The 23,068-nt window shown below is 49.6% G+C and overlaps 1 protein-coding gene across 1 annotated transcript in view; it reads left to right on the plus strand.

Annotated features, from left to right (window-relative positions):
• Positions 1–643: 643 nt before the first annotated feature.
• NWD1 (NACHT and WD repeat domain containing 1) overlaps positions 644–23,068 on the plus strand; it is a 55,184-nt gene continuing 32,759 nt past the window's right edge. Inside the window, 7 exon segments of the mRNA XM_023763285.1 lie at positions 644–686; positions 689–723; positions 2,793–2,909; positions 10,383–10,680; positions 13,907–15,179; positions 20,572–20,775; positions 21,938–22,097. Of these exon segments, the coding sequence (XP_023619053.1) occupies positions 644–686; positions 689–723; positions 2,793–2,909; positions 10,383–10,680; positions 13,907–15,179; positions 20,572–20,775; positions 21,938–22,097 (2,130 nt within the window).

Raw genomic sequence — 23,068 nt, forward strand, 5'->3', positions numbered from 1 at the left:
GATTTAGTAAAAACAAACAAATAAACAAACAACAACAAAACCAGGGTATCCAATTAAATTTCATCTCAGATAAACAATGAATAATCGTTTTCTATAAGTCTATCCCTTATGGTAACAGATGATTTGTTTTTATCTCACATGCAAGTTGAACTGGGTTATCAGCTATGCAAAGGTATCCAAATATTGCCTGGAACAGGACACACTTACGCGGACAGGTTATTTGTTGCTTAGCTGAAGTGCGCATTGAACAGGGTTTATTAGAAATGCAAATTTACCCAAATGGTGTGTGGAATGGGCTATAGTTATGCTACCAAGTTATGCATTGTTTATCTGAAATGCAAACTCTAATGAGCATCCTGTATTTTATCTGGCAGCCCTAACCCAGGGCAACTACCCACCCTGGTTAGCTGGGAGCGAAGGGCTTCCTGGGGTGTGGGATTTTTAGTGCTAATACCTGGGGAGTCCCGGGCAGTCCAGGAGGTTTGTCTTCTTAGGTCTACCTCATGTATTTGTATCTTTTGATTTCCCCTCAAGGGCCTCAGCCTGGGTGGGAGGGAAGGAAGCTAAAATCAGAGCCATGGACCAGGGGGGAGTTCTGGGGTCTTCCATCGAACACCTTCCATGTCGTTCCCTGCAGATATGGATGCGGAGAGAGAAGCTCTGCAGACGACCGCGTACCCCGAAGTGCAGACCTTCTGCCAAAAGCACGGCCTGATGTTTGAGGTAATCATCACCTGCCCACGCCGCCTGCCTCCGTTTCCTCTGCCTGGAAAGAGGCAGCAAGGGTGTGCCGCCTGGGCAGTCCCAGCGGGGCTCTGTGCTCCGTTGAATGCTTTCCTGTTGCGTCTTGAAATTCATCGTGATTTTTGAACAAGAGACTCACACTTTCTTTTTGCCGCAGACCCTGCAAATTCTGTCGCTGGTTCTGGCAACGGGCCAGGGAGATGAAAGTCTTTTGAAAAGGCGGGTGGAGGGATGACGGCTGTGCTGTGGGCACTGCGGTTGGCACAGGCGGGGTGACACTGCTCGGAGCGGAAGCCTTGAGACCCCGCTCCTTGGACGCGTCATTTGTGTGTTGTTTTCCCTGCCCTCCTGGCCCTGCCCACACTGGGGCGGCTTGAGGGCTGTGGGACATGCAGGGTGGGTGTTGAGTGGGATGTGCCTTTTTCCGGAGCGCTGGACACGGTCGCTACTGGCCCCAAACAGAGTCTCCCACGGCTCACACCAACCTGCGGGGGGGGGGGGGGGGGGATCACTGCCTCGGCGTTTGATGTGGAAACTGACAAACCATCTTTGGGGGCTCCACCTCAATGGGCGCTGCCTCCTTGCCATTTATGACAACAATTCAGCACCTCAAAGTCCCTGGATTATAAGAAGAACTGCCATTGATATATATATATTGATTGATTTCAGAGAGGAAGGGAGAGGGAGAAAGAGATGGAAACATCAATGATGAGAGAGAATCATCAATCGGCTGCCTCCTGCACGCCCCCCTACTGGGGACCGAGCCCACCACCCAGGCACGTGCCCTTGACGGGAATCGAACTCGGGACCCTTCAGTCCACAGGCCGATGCTCTACCCACTGAGCCAAGCCAGACAGGGATCATTGATACATTAGTAAGAAAGAAGCATTGCCGGAAATTCACTGCCTGCCATTGAGCACGAGACACAGCTCCATGGCAGAGGCCCTGGAAACTGATGGTAACAAGTGATTTGTTGAGAACTGATAAACGCCAATGTTCATCCCTTGATGTCTACATGGGTGCTAGCTATGCAACACGCACTGCGGACATCCTCAATCAGAGATGGGGGACAGTGGCCCAGAGGGGGAAGGTTCTCCCCAAGGCTGATGGCTGACGCTTTTTCTTTCTCCCTTCCTTCCTCCAGTCACAGTCAGTACTGTGGTCCTCTCACCCTGTGCGTAGTTCATTAGGAATATTTATTCCCTCGGGGCAAAATAATTTAAGGAGGTAGGGACTATTCTGCGTCCCATCCTCCCCGCTTCCTCATCCCAGCCTTTCACGGGGTCAGCCTCGCTCCTTGAATGGAGCCCTTCCTTCTGCCGGAGGCCCTCCTCTGGCTAGGAGGCAAAAACGGCCCGCAAGCGTGCGGTTGCCAAGGCGACTTGGCCAAATCTGATTCTGGCCAAACGAAACACCCTCCTTCGCAGAGAAGGCTCTGCGAACAAGTGCGGACACCTCCTTGCTTTAAAAGAAACAGTTTGAAAATGCTCAGGGTCTTACTTTTTTTTTTTTAATGTTTTTAAGTAAACTTCTATTTGGGAATTGGGGTTTACAGGAAGCTTGTATATGATTTAGAGTTCCCATATTTCTTGCACCCAGTTTTTCCCTGAATGTGAACATGTCACATTATCAGGTGCACTTGTACAACGAAGAAGTGGACGCTGGCTCATTGTTATTAACCAGCCTCCGGATGTTACCCGGATGTCACCCGTCCTCTCGGTCTCGAGCCCCAGACCCCACCCAGGGAACCCCGGGTGCATTTAGTTGTCAGGTCTCCCCAGTCTCCTCCAGTTTGGGATGACTCCTTGGCCTTCCCGTGTTGCTCATGACCTTGGCAGTCTCGGGGAGGATGCCCCCAACCTGGATCTGCCTGATACTTTTCTCGCGATTACTCTGGGAATTCAGTCAAGTTCTTTTCATCCAGACAGCCCCCCTTTGGGGAGAAGCTGTCAAAAATTATTGAAAGAAACTTTATGCCTTTGCCAAAGGCCACTGAAAAGTCACGCACCCTGCGGAGTCCCTGACGCACCCACTCTTGTCACCTCCAGGTCGTCGATCTGAGGTGGGGGATTCAGCACGCACAGGCCACTGACCACATGACCACGGAACTCTGCTTGGAGGAGCTGGATCGGTGTCGGGAAACATCCCTAGGGCCGGCTTTTGTTGTGAGTCTCTTGGGAGAGATGGGGTCGCCCTTAGGTCTCTTCTAGCACCAGGATATGGCCCCTGCTTCCCAGCCAAATCCAGGCGTCATTTCTGCTCTCACACCCTCTCTCCATAGCCTGTCTGTGGCAGACATTGCTAATCGTTCGCAGCACATTTTCTGCAGAGCTAGCTGAGATCCAGACATTAACAGTCAAGTGGAAGCAGCACGTAAGTCAGAGAGCAGAGTGTTGAAGTCCAAAGGGATCTTAGGATTGGCTCTGGATTTTCCTTGAGCTTTCCCACTCCATCTACTTTATTTATTTATATTTTAAGTCTTTATTGTTGATAGTATTACACATGTCCCCTTTCCCTCCCCCACTGACCTCTTCTAACCCGCCTCCACCCGCCACCCAGGGCCTTCACCACCCTATTGTCTGTGACCATGGGTGATGCATACATGCATACAAGTTCTTTGGTTGATCTCTTCCCACCCACCCACATGCCCCCACCTTCCCTCTGAGATTCCACAGTCTGTCCCATGCTTCTGTGTCTCTGGATCTGTTTTGTTCATCCGTTTATTTTGTTCATTAGATTCCACATATGAGTGAGATCCTATGATACTTATCTTTCTCTGACTGGCTTATTTCACTTCCCATAATACTCTCCAGGTCCATCCGTGCTGTTGCAAATGGTAAGAGCTCTTTCTTTTTTAACAGCTGAGTAGTATTCCATTGTGTAGATGTACCACAGCTTTTTTATCCACTCACCCGCTGATGATCGTGTAGGCTGTTTCCAAGTCTTAGCTATTGTACATTGTGCTGCTATGAACACAGGGGTGCATACATTCTTTCTGATTGGTGTTTCTGATGGCTAAGGACAGATTCCTAGAAGTGGGATCACTGGGTCAAAAGGGAATTCCGTTTTTAATTTTTGAGGAAACTCCTGTTTTACACAGTGGCTACACCAGTCTGCATTCCCACTAACAGTGTACACTACTTCTTATAATCATCCTTTAGTTGAAAAAAGTGCCCAAAACTGCCCTGTCTGGGTGGGTCAGTGGGTTGGGAAATCATCCCATGCACCAAAAGGTTGTGGGTTTACTCCCCGGTTGGAGCACATTTGGGAGGCTCGCTCTCTCTCTCTCTCTCTCTCTCTCCCCCTTCCTCTCTCTCTAAAATTAATAAACATATCCTAGGGTGAGGATTTTAAAAAAGAAAACTAAAAACTAAAATAATTATTGAAAAGTATCCCAACTCTGAAAATGCCTTACCAGTTTAAAAAAATAAATAAGGCCGAAACTGGTTTGGCTCAGTGGATAGAGCGTCGGCCTGTGGACTGAAGGGTCCCAGGTTCGATTCCGGTCAAAGGTGTGTACCTTGGTTTCGGGCACATCCCCAGTAGGAGGTGTGCAGGAGGCAGCTGATCGATGTTTCTAACTCTCTATCTCTCTCCCTTCCTCTCTGTAAAAAAAAAAAAAAATCAATAAAATATATATATTTTTAAAAAATTAAATAAAATAAATAAGTTTAAAAATATCGTATAAATATAGAGAATAAAAGAGACAAAAAAAACCCCACAAAAAAACAAAATATTTTTTTCTAAACAAATGCCTTAACATTTATAAACTCCAACTAAAAACCCCAAAGAACCTGTGAGGTTCTCCAGTGAGGATTAAAGAAGAAGGATAGTAAAGGGGGAAAAGCCAAGAAAGTATCTTTGCCCAACACACCTTAATCACAAAGAAGCTTCGAGCAGCTACCAATAAAAATAAAAATACTCTGAACCTCTCCTGGAGAGAAGATTGTAGAATGTTGGAGAGGATGGCCCCATTTTAAAAGCTCTTTTCCAGGGAAATAAAGAGAACTAGGCGAGGTGTGTTTGGCCTTAGAATTGCCTGCCCAGTGCGGTAGACATGAACCACATGTGGTGATTTAAACTTAAATTATTTAAAATCAGGCAGAAGTAAAATTTCAGTTCCTCAGTCCTCCTACCCACACTGGGATGGCAAGGAGCCACTGTAATTGGAGAGCACAGATGAGAACACTTCCCGTGGTGCAGAAAGTGCTGCCTGAGAGAGCAGGCCTGCCTACAAGAAACAAGGTGTGTGAGAAGCTTTCTTTGTTATATATTGTTTTGTCTATATAACTAGAGGCCCAGTGCATGAAATTCGTGCACTGGTGGGGTCCCTTGCAGCTGCCGGCTGCGGGCCGGGGCCTCCCTGCCTTCCCCCGGCGGGCCCTGCCCCCTGGTCAACTCCCGGACGAACTCCCGGTCAAGGGGACAATTGCATACTATGCTTTTATTGTATAGGATGGCACTTGGGTTCACTCTTTTGCCCTATACTTTTGTTGGTGTGTTGGCACCATCTTTTGTCCCCTTTTCTCCTCCCCCCCCCAGCTTTATTGAGATACTAGTGGCCCGGTGCACAAAATTTGTGCACATTAAAAGGGAATTAATTAGAGGAAATATTTTAATATTGCTATTTGCCCTTTCTCTATAATAGAAGTGTCAGAGATGAAAGAAAATTAATAAAAATGTATACAAAAATCTCCCTCTGGTCAGAGTCTGGGGCTTGCCACGGGACTCAGAGTTAAGTCTCCACCCACCCACGGTGCCTCAAATTCGCGGGAGACCCAGACCCAGCTGGCCCCACCCCCGTCAAGCCCTGCAGGGTGGGGGGCGTGGCCTCAGGTCCCCCAGCCCAGCCTCAGGTACCCCGGCCCCCGCGCAAGGGCACGAGGGTGTGAGGTCGTGACGACCATTTGCATATTAGCTCTTTATTATATAGGATTATATAGGGTAACTGATATACAGCATTGTATATGTTTAAGGTATACAGCATAACGACTTGACTTACGTATACAGCGAAGTGATTACTACAGTAAGTTTCGTTAACATCCATCATTTCATATAGATACCAATAAAGAAAGCAAGAGAGAAGGATTTCTTCCCCTTGTAATGAGAACTCTCAGGATCAGCTTTCAGATGTCCCATGCGGCAGTGTTCACTCCAGGCGTCACACTGTTCCTTACATCCCACGGACTTACGTGTCTGTGACCGGATGTTGTTACCTTTTGAACCACTCTGTTTTTGTTATTGTTGCTTTAAAATACAACCTAACATCTGGAGAGCTCTATAGTCTTGCTTGCGTATCTCCTTCATAAATAATGTTTTCCCAATCTTCTCATTTAGCTTTCCAAATGAGCCTGATGATTGATCATTTTGTTAAGTTTCAAAGAAAAAAGAAAAATAAATTATTAAAGGGAAAAGAGAGGTGGGAAGAAAAAGAACCCCGGGGGGGATTCGATTTTGCAACCCAAACGGAAGGCAGTGAAAAGCACAACACAGTTTCCAGGTGACACGGGGAACCGGAGGCTGATCTCTGAGCTTCTCCCAGGCCCCACCGGCCCAGGGACCTCGCCAATCCTTCCAGAAGGGCTCTGTGGGCTGATTGGATGGAGGACCTGTCCCCACGTCCTGCGTTTCTGCTGCACCAGGCACCTCCCCGCTGTCGCTCCAGAGTCACAGCTTCTTTCTCCTGTAGCGGCTCTGGTTTGGGGGGCTCTCCATGGAAAGCTGGGCTGTGCTGGGGGCCCTTGGAGAGGCTTCTCTCTGGTAAATAAGTCATTAGGCGGCATGGCAGGGGACCTCGCCCCAGGCGCTTCTCCTCAAGGCCCTGCGTCTCTCGGGGCCCCAGAAGCTCCAGCGTCTCCAGACAGTTGCTTCTGATAGCTCCTTGATCTCATTCTTTGCAGCTCTTCCCACTCCCCTTGCTTCCGTCCCACAGACCTGAGCAGTATTTAATTTTAAAAAATATGTTAACCATCTGTCTTCTTCCTAAGATCTCTGGTCTGTGGTTTGCTGGTGACACCTTTCTCAACTCCCCTTGTCCCTCCAAGGCTGTGGCTATTGGGAAGGCCCTGGGAGAACCGTGTCCTCTTCAACATCCTGTCATCTCAGATTCCATATCCAGGTTTCCGGGGTGCACACCCCTGGGATATTCTGGAGCAACCCAATGAAGGGGGAGGGGTGCTTGCTTCTATTTCATGAGGAAACTCAAGACTCTGGGCCCTATGTTCTAGACCTAATTCTCTTGCATTCCAGTCTGCACTTTCTCGGAATCTGTTGGGGCAGAGAGAGGGTTTCCTAGTGTTCTCAGCACCAGAACCAAAATAGTTGGCCCTCACCACACCCTACAAAATCTTGCCCTTAGCATGGCCTTTTCTCCCTCCACTGCTCCCTTCTTATTGGTGCTTTCCTGCACTGGAACATGCTGTTTCCTCTGCTTGTACATGCCTGCACTTCCTGCCACAGGGCCTTTGCACATGCTGTTTTCGCTGTTTGCCAGGCTCTCTGTCCAGTGCATCCTTCTCAGAGCTTATTCTGCAGCTCAAGCCTCATTTCCTCGGGGGAATTTTCCTGACTCTACAGCCCACATGTTTATCCTTTATTCCTAGCATCAGCTGCACTTTGACGTTGGTGCCTGACTGACCTGTTAGGACTCCCAGGTCCAGGAAGGCAAGGACCCAGCCTGTTCTGGTCACTGCTGTCTCTTGAGCAGCTGTCATGGGCTTGGCTCAATAAATATTTGAGGAATGACTGTGTTCAGAACGCAGAGGTTCCACGTTGGGACCTGATTACCTGCCCCCCAATTCCAATTTGGCACCTTCTCTGGGGCCTCAGTTTCCACATCTAACAAGGAGGAAGCAGGACTTCGGGTTTTCCAGGGAGCATTAGAGCTGGGAGGAGTGAGGCACTCGCCTTCAGCACAAAATTTAAGGGGGTGCCAAAAATCGTAGTTATCAAGACAAATATTTTAGTGCAATCTTTTTTTAAAAAAAAAATCAAAATTGATCCAAAAAATCCACAAGAAAGAAAATATCAAAATTCTGCATAAAGACAGGATCCTTCCTGCACTTGTGAGTCCTCACTGGGCCCGGCTCCCGGCTGCTGTTGGAGACAGTCCTGCTGCCAGGGCCACTTCAGGGCATGAGATTTGGGCAGAACCCATGGAGCCTGTAGCTCTTGTCCCAGTGCCTATTCCTGGGGCAACCCAGTGCCTACATATGAGGAGCTGCCATCTTCTCTTATGGACAAAGAAGGGAACACGAATGTCCTGGGGCTGCTGCAACAAATGGCCACAAACCAGTTGGCTTAAAACAACCGAATTTATTCTTTTGTGGCCTGGAGGCCAGAAGTCTGAAACCAAGGTGTCAGCAGGTCTGTGCGCCTGCCTAAATTTCTCAGGGAGAATTTTTTTCTTATTTTTGCCAGCTCCTGGGGGCTCCAGGCATCCTTGGCTTGTGGTTGCATCACTCCAATCTCTAGCTTTGTTGTCATATCATCTTTTCCACTTTTGCTTGTGTTAAATCTCCCTCTGCCTGTCTCTTATTAAAGACTAGAACAGCAGTCACCAACCTCACTGATGGTCCGTGAGGTCCGAAAGGTTGGTGACCGCTGGACTAGAGGGCTGGTTCATGGATTCGTGCACTGGTGGGGTCCCTCGGCCTGGCCTGCGGGGATCGGGCTGAAACCTGCTCTCCGACATCCCCCGAAGGGTCCCAGATTGTGAGAGGGTGGTTCTCGGGTGATGCATCCCGGAATCGGGCTCCCTCCTCTCTGGTTCTGGGTGCGTCACCCGAGAACTGTGGCTGCCAAGTCACCACAGCTCGGCAGCTCCTGCGTTGAGCGCCTGCCCCCCTGGTGGTCAGTGTGCATTATAGCTACTGGTCAGAGTGTCTGCCCCCTGGTGGTCATTGTGTGTCATAGCTACCGGTTGGATGGTCAGACTTGTCGGACAGTCGCTTAGGCTTGTATATATATACTAGTGGCCCGGTGAAATTTGTGCACGGGAGGGGGGGTGTCCCTCAGCCCGGCCTGCACCCTCTCCCATCTGGGACCCCTCAGGGGATGTCCAACTGCCAGTTTAGGCCCGAGATGGGATCGGGCCTAAACCGGCAGTCAGACATCCTTCTCGCAATCTGGGACCGCTGGCTCCTAACCACTCACCTGCCTGCCTGCCTGATTGCCCCTAACCACTCTGCCTGCCAGCCTGCTTGCCCCCAACCGCCCCCCAAATCGGCCTTCTCGCTTCCAACTGCCCCCCCCTTGCAGACCTGATTGCCCCCAACTGCTCCCCCTTGCTGGCCTGCTTGCCCCCAACCATCCCCCAAATCGGCCTTCTTGTCCCCAAATGCCCCCCGCCACCCTGCTCACCCCCAACTCCCCCCCCCCTCCTGGCCTGATTGCCCCCTAACCGCCTCTGCCTCAGCCCCGCCACCATGGCTTTGTCTGGAAGGATGTCCGGAAGGTCTCCCGGTCTAATTAGCATATTACCCTTTTATTAGTATAGATAGAGTCTCAGGATTGCATTTAGGTCTCAGGATTGCATTTAGGGCCCATCTAACTTAATTGCATCAGCAAAGACTCTGGTATTAGTGAGGGATCTCGGGATGGATAGATGATAGATAGATAGATAGATAGATAGATAGATAGATAGATAGATAAGAGGAGATTTGTTATAGGAATTGGTTCATATGATTATGGAGGTCGAGGAGTTCTACATATGTCATCTGCAAGCAGGAGACCCAGGAAAGCCGGTGGTATAATTCAGCCTGTGTTGAGGCCTGAGAATTGAGGGGCTGATGGTGTAAATCCCCATCTGAGTCTGAATACCTGAGAACCGATGTCCAACGACAGCAGACAGATATCTCAGCTCAAGCAGAGAGGAAGTTTGCCCTTTCTCCTTTTTGTTCTGTGGGGCCCTTCGTGGATTGGATGAGGCCCACCAGCACTGGGGACCATCTACTTTATCCAGTCCACCACTTCCAATGCTAACTCTTCCAGAGACACCCTCACAGGCACAGCCAGAAACCATGTTTGACCAGCTATCTGGGCATCCCTTCGCTCAGTCAAACTGACACATAAAATCAACATCACAACCTTGTTTGATTAAAGGTACATTCACAGGGTCTAGGGATTAGGACCAGATATCTTTGGGGGAGGGGGCTGCTATTCAACTGCCACAGAGGGCTTCCCAAGCAAAAGATGCTCGATCAGATTCCAAATGTACCTCCCCTGCTCTCAGGTACCTCCACACACAGGTGCTATCTCTGCCTGCACTTTTTTTTTAAAAATATATTTTATTGATTTTTTTACAGAGAGGAAGGGAGAGGGATAGAGAGTTAGAAACATCAATGAAAGAGAAACATCGATCAGCCGCCTCCTGCACACCCCCTACTGGAGATATGCCCGCAACCAAGGTACATGCCCTTGCCCGGAATCGAACCCGGGACCCTTGAGTCCGCAGGCCGACGCTCTATCCACTGAGCCAAACCGGTTAGGGCTGCCTGCACTTCTTAATGTGATTTTCACCATCGCACCACAGCCAGACACATTTTTAGGAGCTCTGTGTGCCTCACCAAGGGTCATAGAGCTAAGTGCCAGAGCGAGATTTGAACCCGTGCCCGTCTCCCTTACCCTCTCCCTGCCAGGCCCTCCTAGGTGACCAGTACGGCCCCTGTCCGGTCCCCACGCTGATCGAGGAGAAGGAGTGGGAGGCACTGAAGGCCCAGCTGACCGCCAGGCCAGGTGACCTGGAGCTGGTGGCTCACCACTTCCGGAGGGACGAGAACACTGTGCCCCCCAGCTACGTGCTGCAGGCCCTGGGCACCGGGGACACCCGTGCGCCGGAGGAGGCCACCCTGACCTCTGTGCTGCGCCGTGGAGCCCAGGAAGCCAGGAGGCTGGGCCTCATCACCCAGGAGCAGTGGCATCGCTACCAACGGTCAGGTGAGGTAGTGAGACTCCCCGGGACCCATGGGCAATGCCCACGTGTTCAGAATACACATTGAGTGTTGTCCAAATGCCACGGTCCGCATTTCTATTAGTGCTGAACCAGCCTAGCTCCCTGGTTCTCAGAAAGGTCATTTTACAGATGACCCTGGAGCGTTCAGCCGTGTTCCAGTTAAGTCTTAGGATCCTCCTCTCCTCCTCCGGCTCCATCGCTTCTCCCAGGGAGGCTCCTGGCTTTAGGGGACATGTTCTAAGACAACCATCCTCCCTGTTTGCCTTGGACCAAGAGGCTCCAGGGATGCAGGACTATTAGGGCCAAACCCAGGACAATCCTGGGAAAACTGAACGCCCAAGTTAGACGGTGCGGAGAGCTCAGTGCTCTGGCCTTGCTGCGCCTGCCTCAGAGGGGAAACGGGCCCAGGGAGGAGGAGTCTCATCTGGCCCAGGGTGAGAGCAGGGGTCAGACCCTGCGACTGCTGAGTCCATCACCGGCTCCCGCCCGGCCCCTCACCTCTCCCCCCACCCTCCACCCACGTCATCCTCCACTCCAGATATCAGAAAGACTTTTCTACAAATGCAGCATAATCAGGTCCCTTCCCCACCACTTGCCGCCAGCAAGAAACAGGTCCTTATCACTTGTGGGTTAGTAATACATCAGTTTGTGGGTTATTAGTATGTCAACTTATATCACCAAACATTACATGTAGGAATTTATGTTACTCAAACTATTAAATACATTAATTTATATTACTAAAACTATAAAATATATAAATTCACTTATCTACATATTCAATATATGAATTTATATTATAAATATACTAGGGGCCCAGTGCACCAATTCGTGCACCTTGAAAGGAACTGTGGGCCAAGAGGCTGCTGTGGGCACAGGGGCGGGTCTTGACCCATCCTCCATGCCCCCACCCAACCCCTCCCACTGTCTGCCAGCAGCCCCTCTCCCGCCGCTGCCGCTCCCACGCACTGACAGTGCCCAGCTCCACTCACACCCACTGACTGTCAGCGGGTGCAAGTGCCCGGCACTGGCCCCAATCGCCCCTCAGGAGCAGGGGGAGGTGGAGAAGCCCTCAGGGGCAATTGGGACTGGCAGGCGCCACTTGCACCCACTGACGGCACCAAGCGATTGGGGCGGGTGCCAGGCATCGGCAGCGGGTGTGAGCATGGGGTGGGACTGTGGTGCACAGGAGCAAAGAATTTTCAGTAACCACCAGAGGCTCACCCCGATGACAGTGGCCAGTGCCCTGCCTTGGTCTGGCACTCCCGCTTACCTGCTCCACCATCACACTGAGCCGACACCTGCCCTGTTCCGCATGTGCCCCCTGGTGGTCAGCGCACGTAATATCGACCAGTTGTTCAGTTTTTTGGTTGTTCCGCTGTTCGGTCTGCAGTGGGGCCTTGACTTACGAGTGTCCCAACTAACGAGTTTTTCGAGATACGAGCTGTCTCTTGGCCGATTTTTTGCTTTGAGTTGCGAGCTAAATTCGGGTTACGAGCCAGCTTCAGATACCCCACCGCTAGTTGGCGCAGTGAACATCACAGTGAACGCCACAACATCAGCCTAGCATCACGTGTCTCACTCGTTCACTTTTGATTTGACATACGAGTAATTTGAGTTACGAGCTCGGTCACGGAAGGAATTAAACTCGTAAGTCAAGGCCCCACTGTATTTGCCTATTAGGGTTTATATGTAATATGTATATATTACATATGTGGATTTATATTATATGTAAACATTAAATATATTGATTTATTTAAAGATATTGAATGTAGTAATTTATATTAATAGTATCTTAATTTTGTTAAATATATTAATTATATATTATTTTACTAAAATATTAAATATATAAATTTATTTATAAACATAAATATATGAATTTAATTTTATTAAAATATATTGATTATATATTATCTATTACTAAAATTTAACGTATGTATTTATCAACATTAAATATATGAATTTATGTTATGAACATTAAATATGTGCACAAATTTAATATATTGATTTATTTAAAGGTACTAAATATAGTAATTTATATTAATATTTAAATTTTATTAAAATATATCAATTATTATCTATTAGATATATATTAATTCTAGTAATGACATGTTTACTTTTAAAAAATAAATTTTTTGGAGAGAGGATCATTTAAAAAAATTTTTAAATGTATTTTTATTGATTTTAGAGAGGAAGGGAGAGAGAGAGAGAGAGAAACATCAATAATGAGAGAGAATCATTGATCAGCTGCTCCCTTGTGAATCAAACTGTGACCTTCTGGTTCATAGGTCGACGCTCAACCACTGAGCCACACCAGCTCGGCAAAGGGAGGGTCATTTTAGATTAACAGGAAAGTACAAGATTATAAAGCTACAAACATAGTGCAGCGTTCCCGTATGTTCTTTGCTCAGATAAGGTAACATCTTATGTGATCGCATTACATTTGCTAGGACTGAAAAATGGACACGGATACTTAACGTCAGTACAGGATGATTAACTAGACTCCAGACGTCCTTCCGATTTCCTGTTTTCCCGTTAACATCCCCCTATGTCCCCGGACCCCATCCAGGGCCCCACATTGTGTTTAGTCGGCATGTCCTTAGGCTTCTCGGTCTGTGACAGTTTCTGTCTTCCCTTGTTTTTTTTCATGACCTGGACCACTTTGAGGAGTGCTGGTAGGTGTTTTGTAGAATGTCCCTCACTCTGGGCTTGTCTGGTGTTTTCTTGTGATGAGACTGGGGTGATAGGTTTCTGGGAGAAAGATCCCAGAGGTGATGTTCCCTCTCCAAGCAAACCACAAAGCACACAGCAGGGTGGTGGGGGGAGAGTGCGCGAGAGAGCAAGCCTGAGGATCTGCTTTTCATTTATTTATCTATTTTTTAAAAATATTTTTATTGATTCCAGAGAGGAACAGAGAAGGAGAGAGAGAGATAGAAACACCAATGATGAGAGAGAATCAGGGCTGCTCCCTGCTCTGGGACAAGGGTCTGGCACAGGATGGCCTGAGGACCAAATCCAGCCCACCGTTTGTTTTTTTAAGTAAAGTTTTATTGGGACATACTGGAGAGCATTCATTTGTCTAAGGTTATGCCATGTCACTCAGGCGCATGTTGAGTTTCAGAACCACTACCCCCACCTCCCAAATGTGTCTCCCCAGTGTCCCCACCCAGGCCAGCGGATGACACACTCTTCCCTTCTCCTCTACTTCTGCAGTCATCGAGTGGGAGATAGAACGGGGTCTGCTGAGCTTGACAGACGGGGAGCAGGGGGCCACTGTCTTCTTGAGGGAGATCCAGGACCTGAACAGACACATCCTGGAAGACTGTGCCCTGAAGATGGTGGACCGGCTCGCAGACGGCTGCCTGGACACAGACGCCCAGAACCTTCTCAGCAGCCTCAAGGGGCGCATCGCTGACATGCAGCCGGGAGTCCTCAAGGCCCACCACCTGCCGTGGAGCCGCGACCTGGTGAACCCCAAAAATAAGGCTCACGCCCGGTACCTGCAGGAGCTGGGGGAGCAGTTTGTGGCCAGGGCTAACCACCAGGTGCTCCAGCGCCTCCGGGAGCTGGAGGCGGGCCGGCAGGAACTGGCCTGGCTCTACCAGGAGATCCGCCACCACCTGGGGCTGAGTGCCGAGGCCACCAGGACCTTCTGCGGGCGCCAGGAGCTCCTGGCCCGGGTGGGGCAGCGACTCCGGCAGAGTGACAATCACCCCCACACGCCCCTGGTGCTTCTTGGACCCCCAGGCATCGGGAAGACCGCTCTGATGTGCAAGCTGGCCGAGCAGATGCCGGGGCTGCTGGGCTGCAAGACGGTGACCGTCCTGCGGCTTCTGGGGACATCACAGATGAGCGGCGATGCCCGCAGCCTGCTCCGGAGCATCTGCTTCCAGGTGTGCCTGGCCTACGGGCTGCCCCTGCCTCCCGCCCAGGTCCTGGAGGCCCACAGCAGGGTGGTCCAGTTTTTCCACACACTCCTGCACACCGTCTCCTGCCGAAACTTCGAGTCCCTGGTGATCCTGCTGGACGCCGTGGATGATGTGGACTCCGCCCACCATGGGAGGAGGGTCCCCTGGCTGCCTCCCAAGTGTCCCCCCAGGGTCCACCTCATCTTCTCGGCCTGCTCAGGGCAGCGGGGAGTTTTAGACGCCGTGCAGCAGACGCTCAAGGACCCAGAGTCCTACTGGGAGGTGGAACCCCTCTCCAGCAGCCAAGGTCAAGAGATGATCCGGCTCCTGCTGGCAGCCTCCAGGAGGACGCTGAGCCCAGGGCAGAGGGACCTGCTGTGGGCCGGCCTCCCCGAGTGCGGGCACCCCGGGCAGCTGAGGCTGGCCTTCGAGGAGGCCCGGAAATGGGCGTCCTTCACCGTGCCCGCCCCTCTGGCCTCCACGGCTGAGGACATGCTGCACGAGCTGTGTGCCCGGCTGGAGCAGACCCACGGGCCGCTCCTGGTGGCCCGAGTGCTGGGCTACATTGTGTCTTCCCGGTAAGTCTCTGTTTTTGCTCCACATTAAAAAAACAGTCCTGGATTAATTTTATTCTTTTATGCCAGTAAATAGAGCTCATGTACAAGAAAAATACAAAACATGCCACATGAAAGTTCCTCTCTTAAAAATAAATGTGACTTAATGTACTAAGTTGCTATCTAAAATACAATTCATATTGTAATGCATATTGCTGAGAAACATTAGTTGCAATGCATGTTTTTTCTTTTTTTGTTTTTAATCCTCACCTGAGCATGTGTGTATTGATTTTAGAGACAGGAAGGGGGAGGGGGGAGAGATCGGTTGCCTCCCATACCTGGGATTGAACCCACAACCCAGGTATGTACCCTGATCGGGGATGGAACCTTTCAGTGTGTGGGACAATGTCCAACCAACTGAGCCGCACGGGCCAGGGCAGTTGGAAAGGTGCTTTCGGCCTTATTTTTTACACATAAAATAATTTTTAGGTTTTTTTTGAAAACAAGGAAATTCTCAGAAAACCTCAAGCAAAAACCTTGCACAGACCTGAGGGAGTCTGATGACAGTTTATAATATTAATCTGACCTTCATTATTATTATTATTTTCAACATTACCTTGTTCTAGATCATATATTGTTTCTTTTCCAGACACCCCCATCCTCCTCCCCTTTGACAACCATCAGCTTGTTCTCTGTATCTATGGGTCTGTTTCTGTTTTGTTTTGCTTATTTATTTGTTTAGTGTTTTAGATTCCACATATAAGTTAAATCATATGGTATTTGTTGTTGTCTGACTTATTTCACTTAATAGACAACCCTCTAGGTCAGTGGTTCTCAACCTTCTTTATGCCGCGACCCTTTAATACAGTTCCTCATGTTGTGGTGACCCCCAATTTCATTGTTACAAATTGAACATAATTAAAGCATAGTGATTAATCACAAAAACAATATGTAATTATATATGTGTTTTCTGATGGTCTTAGGTGACCCCTGTGAAAGGGTCGTTCGACCCCCAAAGGGATTGCGACCCACAGGTTGAGAACCGCTGCTCTAGGTCATCCAGGTTGTCACAAATGGCAAGATTTCATTCTTTTTTATGGCAGAGTAATATTCTACTATATATAGATAGATAGATATAGATATAGATATAGATATAGATATAGATATAGATATAGATAGATATATAGGTATATATCTATCTATCTATATATCTATATATATTATAAAAGGTCTGTGGCCCTAACGCTGTAAAGACCAAAGACCAGCATGGGTGGGTGGGGCCGTGTGATTTCACATTCCTCTTCTCAGTGTGTGGGGGCCTCCTGTGCACAGGAGGGTGGTAAACAGCATCCCTTGCCTCCACCCACAAGATGCCATCCTTGTCACGGCAACCAAAACTGTCCCGGGCGTTGCCACGTGTCCCCTGCAGGCAGAATTGGCTCTAGTTGGCAACTGGTGCCAAACGTCCTTCCTACAGAATCACCGATTGGCCGCATTAGCTTTGTCGCCCTCCCTCTCGTTGTCCTTCTCTTTCTCCTTTTTTTAAATGTGTTTATTGATTTCAGAGAGGAAGGAAGAAGAAGAGAGAAATAGAAGCGTCAGTGATGAGAGAGAATCATTGATTGGCTGCCTCCTGCATGCCCTGCACTGGGGATCAAGCCTGCAACCCCGCCACGTGCCCTGACCTGAATAAAACGTGACCTCCTGGTTCATAGGTCGACGCTCAACCACTGAGCCATGCCGGCCAGGCTCTCCCTCTCTTATTTATTTACCAATGTTTTCCTTCATACCCTCCTCCTTCTATCTATCTATCTATCTATCTATCTATCTATCATTTTTCTTTCTTTCTATTTTTTTCTACTGATCTATCATCTATTTTTCTCTAGCTAGCTAGCTATTTTTCTTTTATTATAATCCGTTCTATTTATCTATCATTCTCCCTTTTTATTTATCTATCTAATCTGTCTCTATATCTATCTGTTTATACATATACATACACATACAAATACACATATAGTTTTCCCCTGAACCATTTGAGAATTTATTACAGGCATCATTCCTCTTTACCCTTAAATATGTTACATATTTCCTAAGAACAAGGACAACTAGAACCCCACACTGCCACAGGACAATTATGAAACACAGGAAATGTACCACCGACACAATTATATTTAATACACAGTTTGTAGTTAAAACTTGCCAATTGTCACAAAATGTCCTTCATAGCTGCCAATTCAGAACCACACATTGCATTTGGTTGTCGTCTCTTTGGTCTCCTATAATCGGGAACATTCTGTTGTCTGTCTTTGCCCTTTCGAAGAGCATGGACCACATTCCTCAATTATTTTTTTACTTTTTGTTGTTGTTAATCCTCACCTCACCCGAGGCTATTTTTCCATTGATTTTTTTAGAGAGAGTGGAAAGGAGGGGGAGAGACAGAGAGAAACATCAATGTGAGAGAGACACATGGATTGGTTGCCTCCCGCATATGACCCTACCAGGGCTGGGATCAAGCCACAACCTATATGTGCCCTTGACTGAACTCGAACCTGGGACCCTTCAGTCTGCAAGCTGATGCTCTATCCACTGAGCCAAACCAGCCAGGGATACATTCCTCAATTTATAATGGGTATATGTATCCTGGTCCTGTTTTTGAATAATGGGTCTGGTACAGGAGGTCTGGGGTAGGGCCTGGGACTCGGGTATCTCTCCTTCGATGCTGCTGGTCCAGGGAGCACAGCTTGTGGCGGGGGGTGGGGTGGGGGGGGGGGGGGTGTAAAGAGATTGTAGGTCTTTCCACCTGTTGTTTGGTCTGATGTCTCCTTGTGATCACATCCAGGTTAAACCTGAATGATGCTTGGGCACCAATTTTTTCCCCCACTGTAAGGTGCAATGCTCCCCTTTCTAATTACTAAACAACGTGCGGGAGATCTCAGAAAAAAATTCTTCTGAAAGCTAATTTCTCTGGCCCAGCCGGTGTGGCGCAGTGGTTAAGCATCGACTTATGAACTAAGAGGTCACTGGTTCAATTCCCAGTCAGGGCACATGCCCAGGTTGCAGGCTGGATCCCCAGTAGGGGGCGTGCAGGAGGCAGCCGATCCATGATTCTCTCTCATCATTGATGTTTCTCTCTCTCTCTTCCTCTCTGAAAGGAATAAAAATACATATTTTTTTAAAAAGCAAACTTCTCTGAAGACTCAACCTCAAGCCTGTATCTACATCTAATTATAGGCTTGTGGCATGGGAGTCAGCAAAACTGTAACAGGAAAATCCAATTCTAGTGTGTTTACGGAGTTTAAAGAAACGAAGTTTGCTCAGCCCAGAGAAAGTTCTGGGGCTGCAAACTCTGGTGAACCTGGGTCAGGATGGTCAGCAGGGACGGCTCAGAGATGCCAGGTGTGGACAGTGAGTCAGAAAAAACGAGCAGGAGCTAGAAGCGTGTTCATCTCACGCACCCAGCAGCCCAGCTGAGCTCCCGCCCCAGGAGGGAGGGATGGAGGCCAATTAGCAGACACACCAGGCAGTAGAGCTTTCCCTTGATAAAAGCCGCCGGGAACACGCGAGCCCATCAGCAGAAATGCTTGACAGTGCAATTTTGCCTCTTCTCTGTTTTGGGGGCAGTTTTTCTCTTTCCGACCTTTATCGTTTGCCACAAATCAGGCAAGATGGGCGGGGATCAGCGAGGGGGCTTTTTGTTTGTTGCTTGGTTGGTTTGCCAGGAACAGAATCCCATTCACACGAACGAACGCTTAAGCAGCCAGGGCTTTATGCGGAGGCCACGGGAGGAGCTGGGGAATCCAGGGCCGCTCCAAAGCCAGCTCCAGGGGGCATACCCCAGATTTCGCCACCGGTGCCCCAGAGTGGGGGCCTGGCATGGACTCTACAACGATAGACTGGGGAATGTTCCGGAATAAAGGGTTTGGGCCATCAGGCCACTGCGATGCTGTCTTTATGGAGGAAGCAGGTTGTCATGGAAACAGGCAAGCCACAGGAATCAGGGCAGCTTTTCATCCCCTCTCCCTCTGGATCCGCTCCGCACGTCAGCTTTTGTGCGAGGCCCTTCCTTTCTCCTCCCCAGAAGTCCAGCTTGCCTCAAGCTTCTGTTGGCATCGTGAGCTCCCGTTTCAGGGACCTGACGCCATCGTCCTGCGAAATCCGGGGAGACAGAAATCAATTGGCCTTTCTGGCTCCACATCTGATCCAATTAGTAAAGCAGAGGGGCTTCACCGAGGGCAGGACTCCCCCAACCCCCACCCTCCCCTCCTCTGGATGCGGAAGGCGGTAGAAGGATGGTGACTGCAGGGGAGGGGACTTCAGTGCCTCCAGCTCAATGAACATATGCTGTTTGCAGACGGAGTCATTGGTGTGATGGTGGAGCCAGGAGTGTGTTCCCCTCACAGCACCCAGCAGCCCAGCTGAGCTCCGCCCCCAGGACGGATCTGAGTTGTTCTAGGCCAGCGGTTCTCACCCTGGGAGATTCCCCACACATACCCCCACCTGGCAATGCCTGGGGAAATTTTTGTTGTCATAACTCGGGATGGGGCTGCTACTGACTTCTAATGGGTGGAGGTCAGGGATGCTGCTCAACACCCTGCCGTGCACAGGACACCCCTCAGGGAATGATGGAGCCCACATGTCAGCAGTGCTGAGTGTGAGGAAGTCCACCTCAGCCTGAGAGACCCTTCTGCTCTCTCTCTCTCTCTCTCTCTCTCTCTCTCTCTCTCTCTCTCTCCTGTTGATACCCACCTTGTCATGCATCAGAGAATTCTCAGTAGGTAATCTCTGTAAGTGAAGCATGTGGCAAGTGTCTTGATCCAAATGAAGACCCTTAGGTTTGATCGACCCTAACAAAGACTTTGCTCAACATGACAGAATTTTTTAAAAAATCCACACGAGTTTGTAAGTGAGGTGAAAGCAGACGCCAGCCTCCCGCGCTCCCCTGCTCCGAAATGAATTCTGACAGTGTCCGTCCCTGCGAAGCCCTCTCGCTCGCAGGTGCTGGAAAGTCCATTCAGTTCAGCACCAAAACTTCAGACGATCGATCGCCCCATGTAAAGCCTCTCCCTCTCTCTCACTCAGCCCTTTCTCAGGCCAGGAAATGTGGGGTAGCCTGGGGTGGGCATAGTTGTTTTTTGCATTATTTTCCCAAGTTACCTCCTCTCTCCCTCCCGATGCTCCCCTGGGGAGGGGGTGGTTTGAGGGGTTGTAGCTGTGTGGATGCAGAAGGAAAGGTCTTACGTGATGGGTACAGCTGGAACCAGACATTGGTGCCCTCTGGGCCTGGGCACTGTCCAAACGCTGATCCCCGGGGTGTCGGGCAGGACACTGTGCAGCTGGCCATGTCCCTCTATCCCCTGGTGTCTGCGTCCTCTACGCGCAGGAGCCACAGGTGTGTTTCCCGTCCTTCCTCCTGCAGGCACGGGCTCTCGGAGGCTGAGCTGAAGGACGTCCTGTCCCTGGATGATGAGGTCCTGCAGGCTGTGTACCAGGACTGGACCCCGCCCAGCAAGGAGCTGCTGCGTTTCCCACCCCTGCTGTGGGTGAGGCTCCGCCGTGACCTGGGCAACTGCCTGGCCAGGCGGCCTGTGGATGGCTTCACACTCCTGGCCGTCGCCCACAGGTGGGTCCAGTGCCGAGGCCACGCTGTCTGCGTGCCCCAGAGCAAGAGCTCACTGACCAGGCTCCTCCTCGGTCCAGATCCTCTCCTCTCCCCATCCCCAGGGGTCAAGTCCACGTGGTCCAGCATTCAATGGTTTCCATGCCCCGACTCTAACACAACTAACGTGTTTTTTATGAGGAGAAATCCTATAGAATAAAAGCCTAATATGCTAAGTGTCGACTGCTCAACCAGTCGCTATGATGCACACTGACCACCAGGGGGCAGATGCTCCAACTGGTAGGTTAGCTTGCTGCTGGGGTCTGGCCGATTGGGACTGGTCAAGATGGCCCCGATCACCGGCCAGACCAAGGGACCCCATGTGTGCACGAATTTGTGCACCGGGCCTCTAGTTCACTCATAAAAGTCACCATTTTTAAGTGTACAATTCAGTGGCACTTAGTACATTCACAGCGTTTGCAACCATCCCCTCTAAGTAGTTCCAGGACATGTTCATCACCCCAAAGGAGACCCCGGCCCCATGAGCAGTCACCCCCTCTTCCCCCACGGCCCCTGGCAACCTCTAACCCACGTTCTGTCTCTGCGCCTGGCCTAGCCTGGACATTTTATATCGATGGGATCACACAACATGTGGCCTTTTGTGTCTGGCTTCTCTCGCTCAGCATCATGTTTTCAAGATTCATCCACGTTACAGCACGTGTCAACGCTTCATTCCTCTTTATGGTTGTATGGATGCATCACCATTTACTTATCTGTTCACCCACTGATGGATATTTGGGTTGCTTCCACCTTTTGGCGAGTGTGAATAGTGCTGCTGTGAACTTGTGTGTACAAGTTTTTCAATTCTCTTGGTATATACTCAGAATATATATACTGCATTTATACTGTATAAAATTCCAGGGATAGAATTGCTGGGTCATTCAATAACTTATTTTATGTTTAACACGAGGAGCCCAAAGGTTCCTTTTTAAATAAGTTTATTTGAGGGGGGGAAAGATGGGTAGATTAAGAGATAAATGTTAAGTAGCAACTAGGACAGGTGGTCAGAAGACTTAGTGAGTATCTGGATGGTGATTTAGGGTGGACTTGCATTTGGGAACTGTCTCCTGACAGCTCCGAGCTTGCCGGGCCCCCAGGCCCACCAGCCCATGTCCCCTCTCTGCAGACAGCTGGCTGAGGTGGTCCGGGAACGCTACTTGTCGGGGCCTGAGAAAGCCACGAGGCACGGAATCTTGGCTGACTTCTTCTTGGGAGCCTGGAGCCAGGGCACCAAGAAACTCATCACCCTGCCACTGGTGGGGAAGCCCCTGAACCTGGACCGCAAGGTGAGGTGTCTGCACCCCTGTTCCCCACCTTCAACCTCCACCCGGCTGTGCGGGCAAGACCAAGTCACTATTCACACATTTCCTTCCAGTCTTTCTTCTTTTATGCCCAGGAGCTCGAAGATTTGGCATCTTTAGCTGATGTGCTGCCTGCTCGGTTTTTTTTTTTTTTTTTTTTTGCCTCTCAAACACCTCAAGGCACAGCTTAAATGCCTCTTCCTTCAGGAAGCCTTCCAGGTTTTTCTTCCTTCTCAATTACTTGGTCTTTACTTTGTGTTTCTTTCACTCTGAGGCAGAACTTATAAGTTTCTTAAAATCATTTTTTAAAATGATTTTTGAAATCATTTTAGATTTAAGAGGAGTTGCAGATTGAATACAGAGACTTCCCATGGGCTCCTCTGTCCATTTCCCCCACATTAACATCTTCCATAACTGCAGCCCATTGATTGCAATTAGCAAATACACTTGCAAGTCCTCTGTTGTCATAGATTTTTCTTTTTTCTTTGTCCCCCGTGATGGACAGGGGAGGCCAGAGACAGGGTCAGGCCTGGTTGTTTCTCGGTGCTGCCCTTTCTCCTCTCTCAGGGCTCACAGGTCTTCTCCCTGTGCCAGAACCCCTGCAGGCTGTCGCATCCTTTCCCTCTGGGACGTGGTCTGTACTCCTTCCTGGCCTCCCAGCCTCAGGACCTCCTGCTTCAGTCCATCCTCCTGCTTCTGACAATGCAGTCTGATCATGCCTCTCCTCTAACACCTCCCATGGCTCCCCAGTGCCCTCTGTGTCCTATCCAACCTCCCCAGCCTGATATTCATGATCTTCTGCCTACAAACTCCCCAGTCTCATTTCCCACCATGACTGCCCACTGTGCCTTATAATTCAGCCCTCCCCAAACTCTCATTCTGCTCTCTCTCACCTTTGGACCTCTGCACATGCCATTCCCTTGCCCAGGAATCCCGTTGTTTGCCCTCACATTTCA

This window comes from Myotis lucifugus, unplaced genomic scaffold (genome assembly GCF_000147115.1).
Source record: "Myotis lucifugus unplaced genomic scaffold, Myoluc2.0 scaffold_280, whole genome shotgun sequence".
NCBI classification, from domain to species: Eukaryota; Metazoa; Chordata; class Mammalia; order Chiroptera; family Vespertilionidae; genus Myotis; species Myotis lucifugus.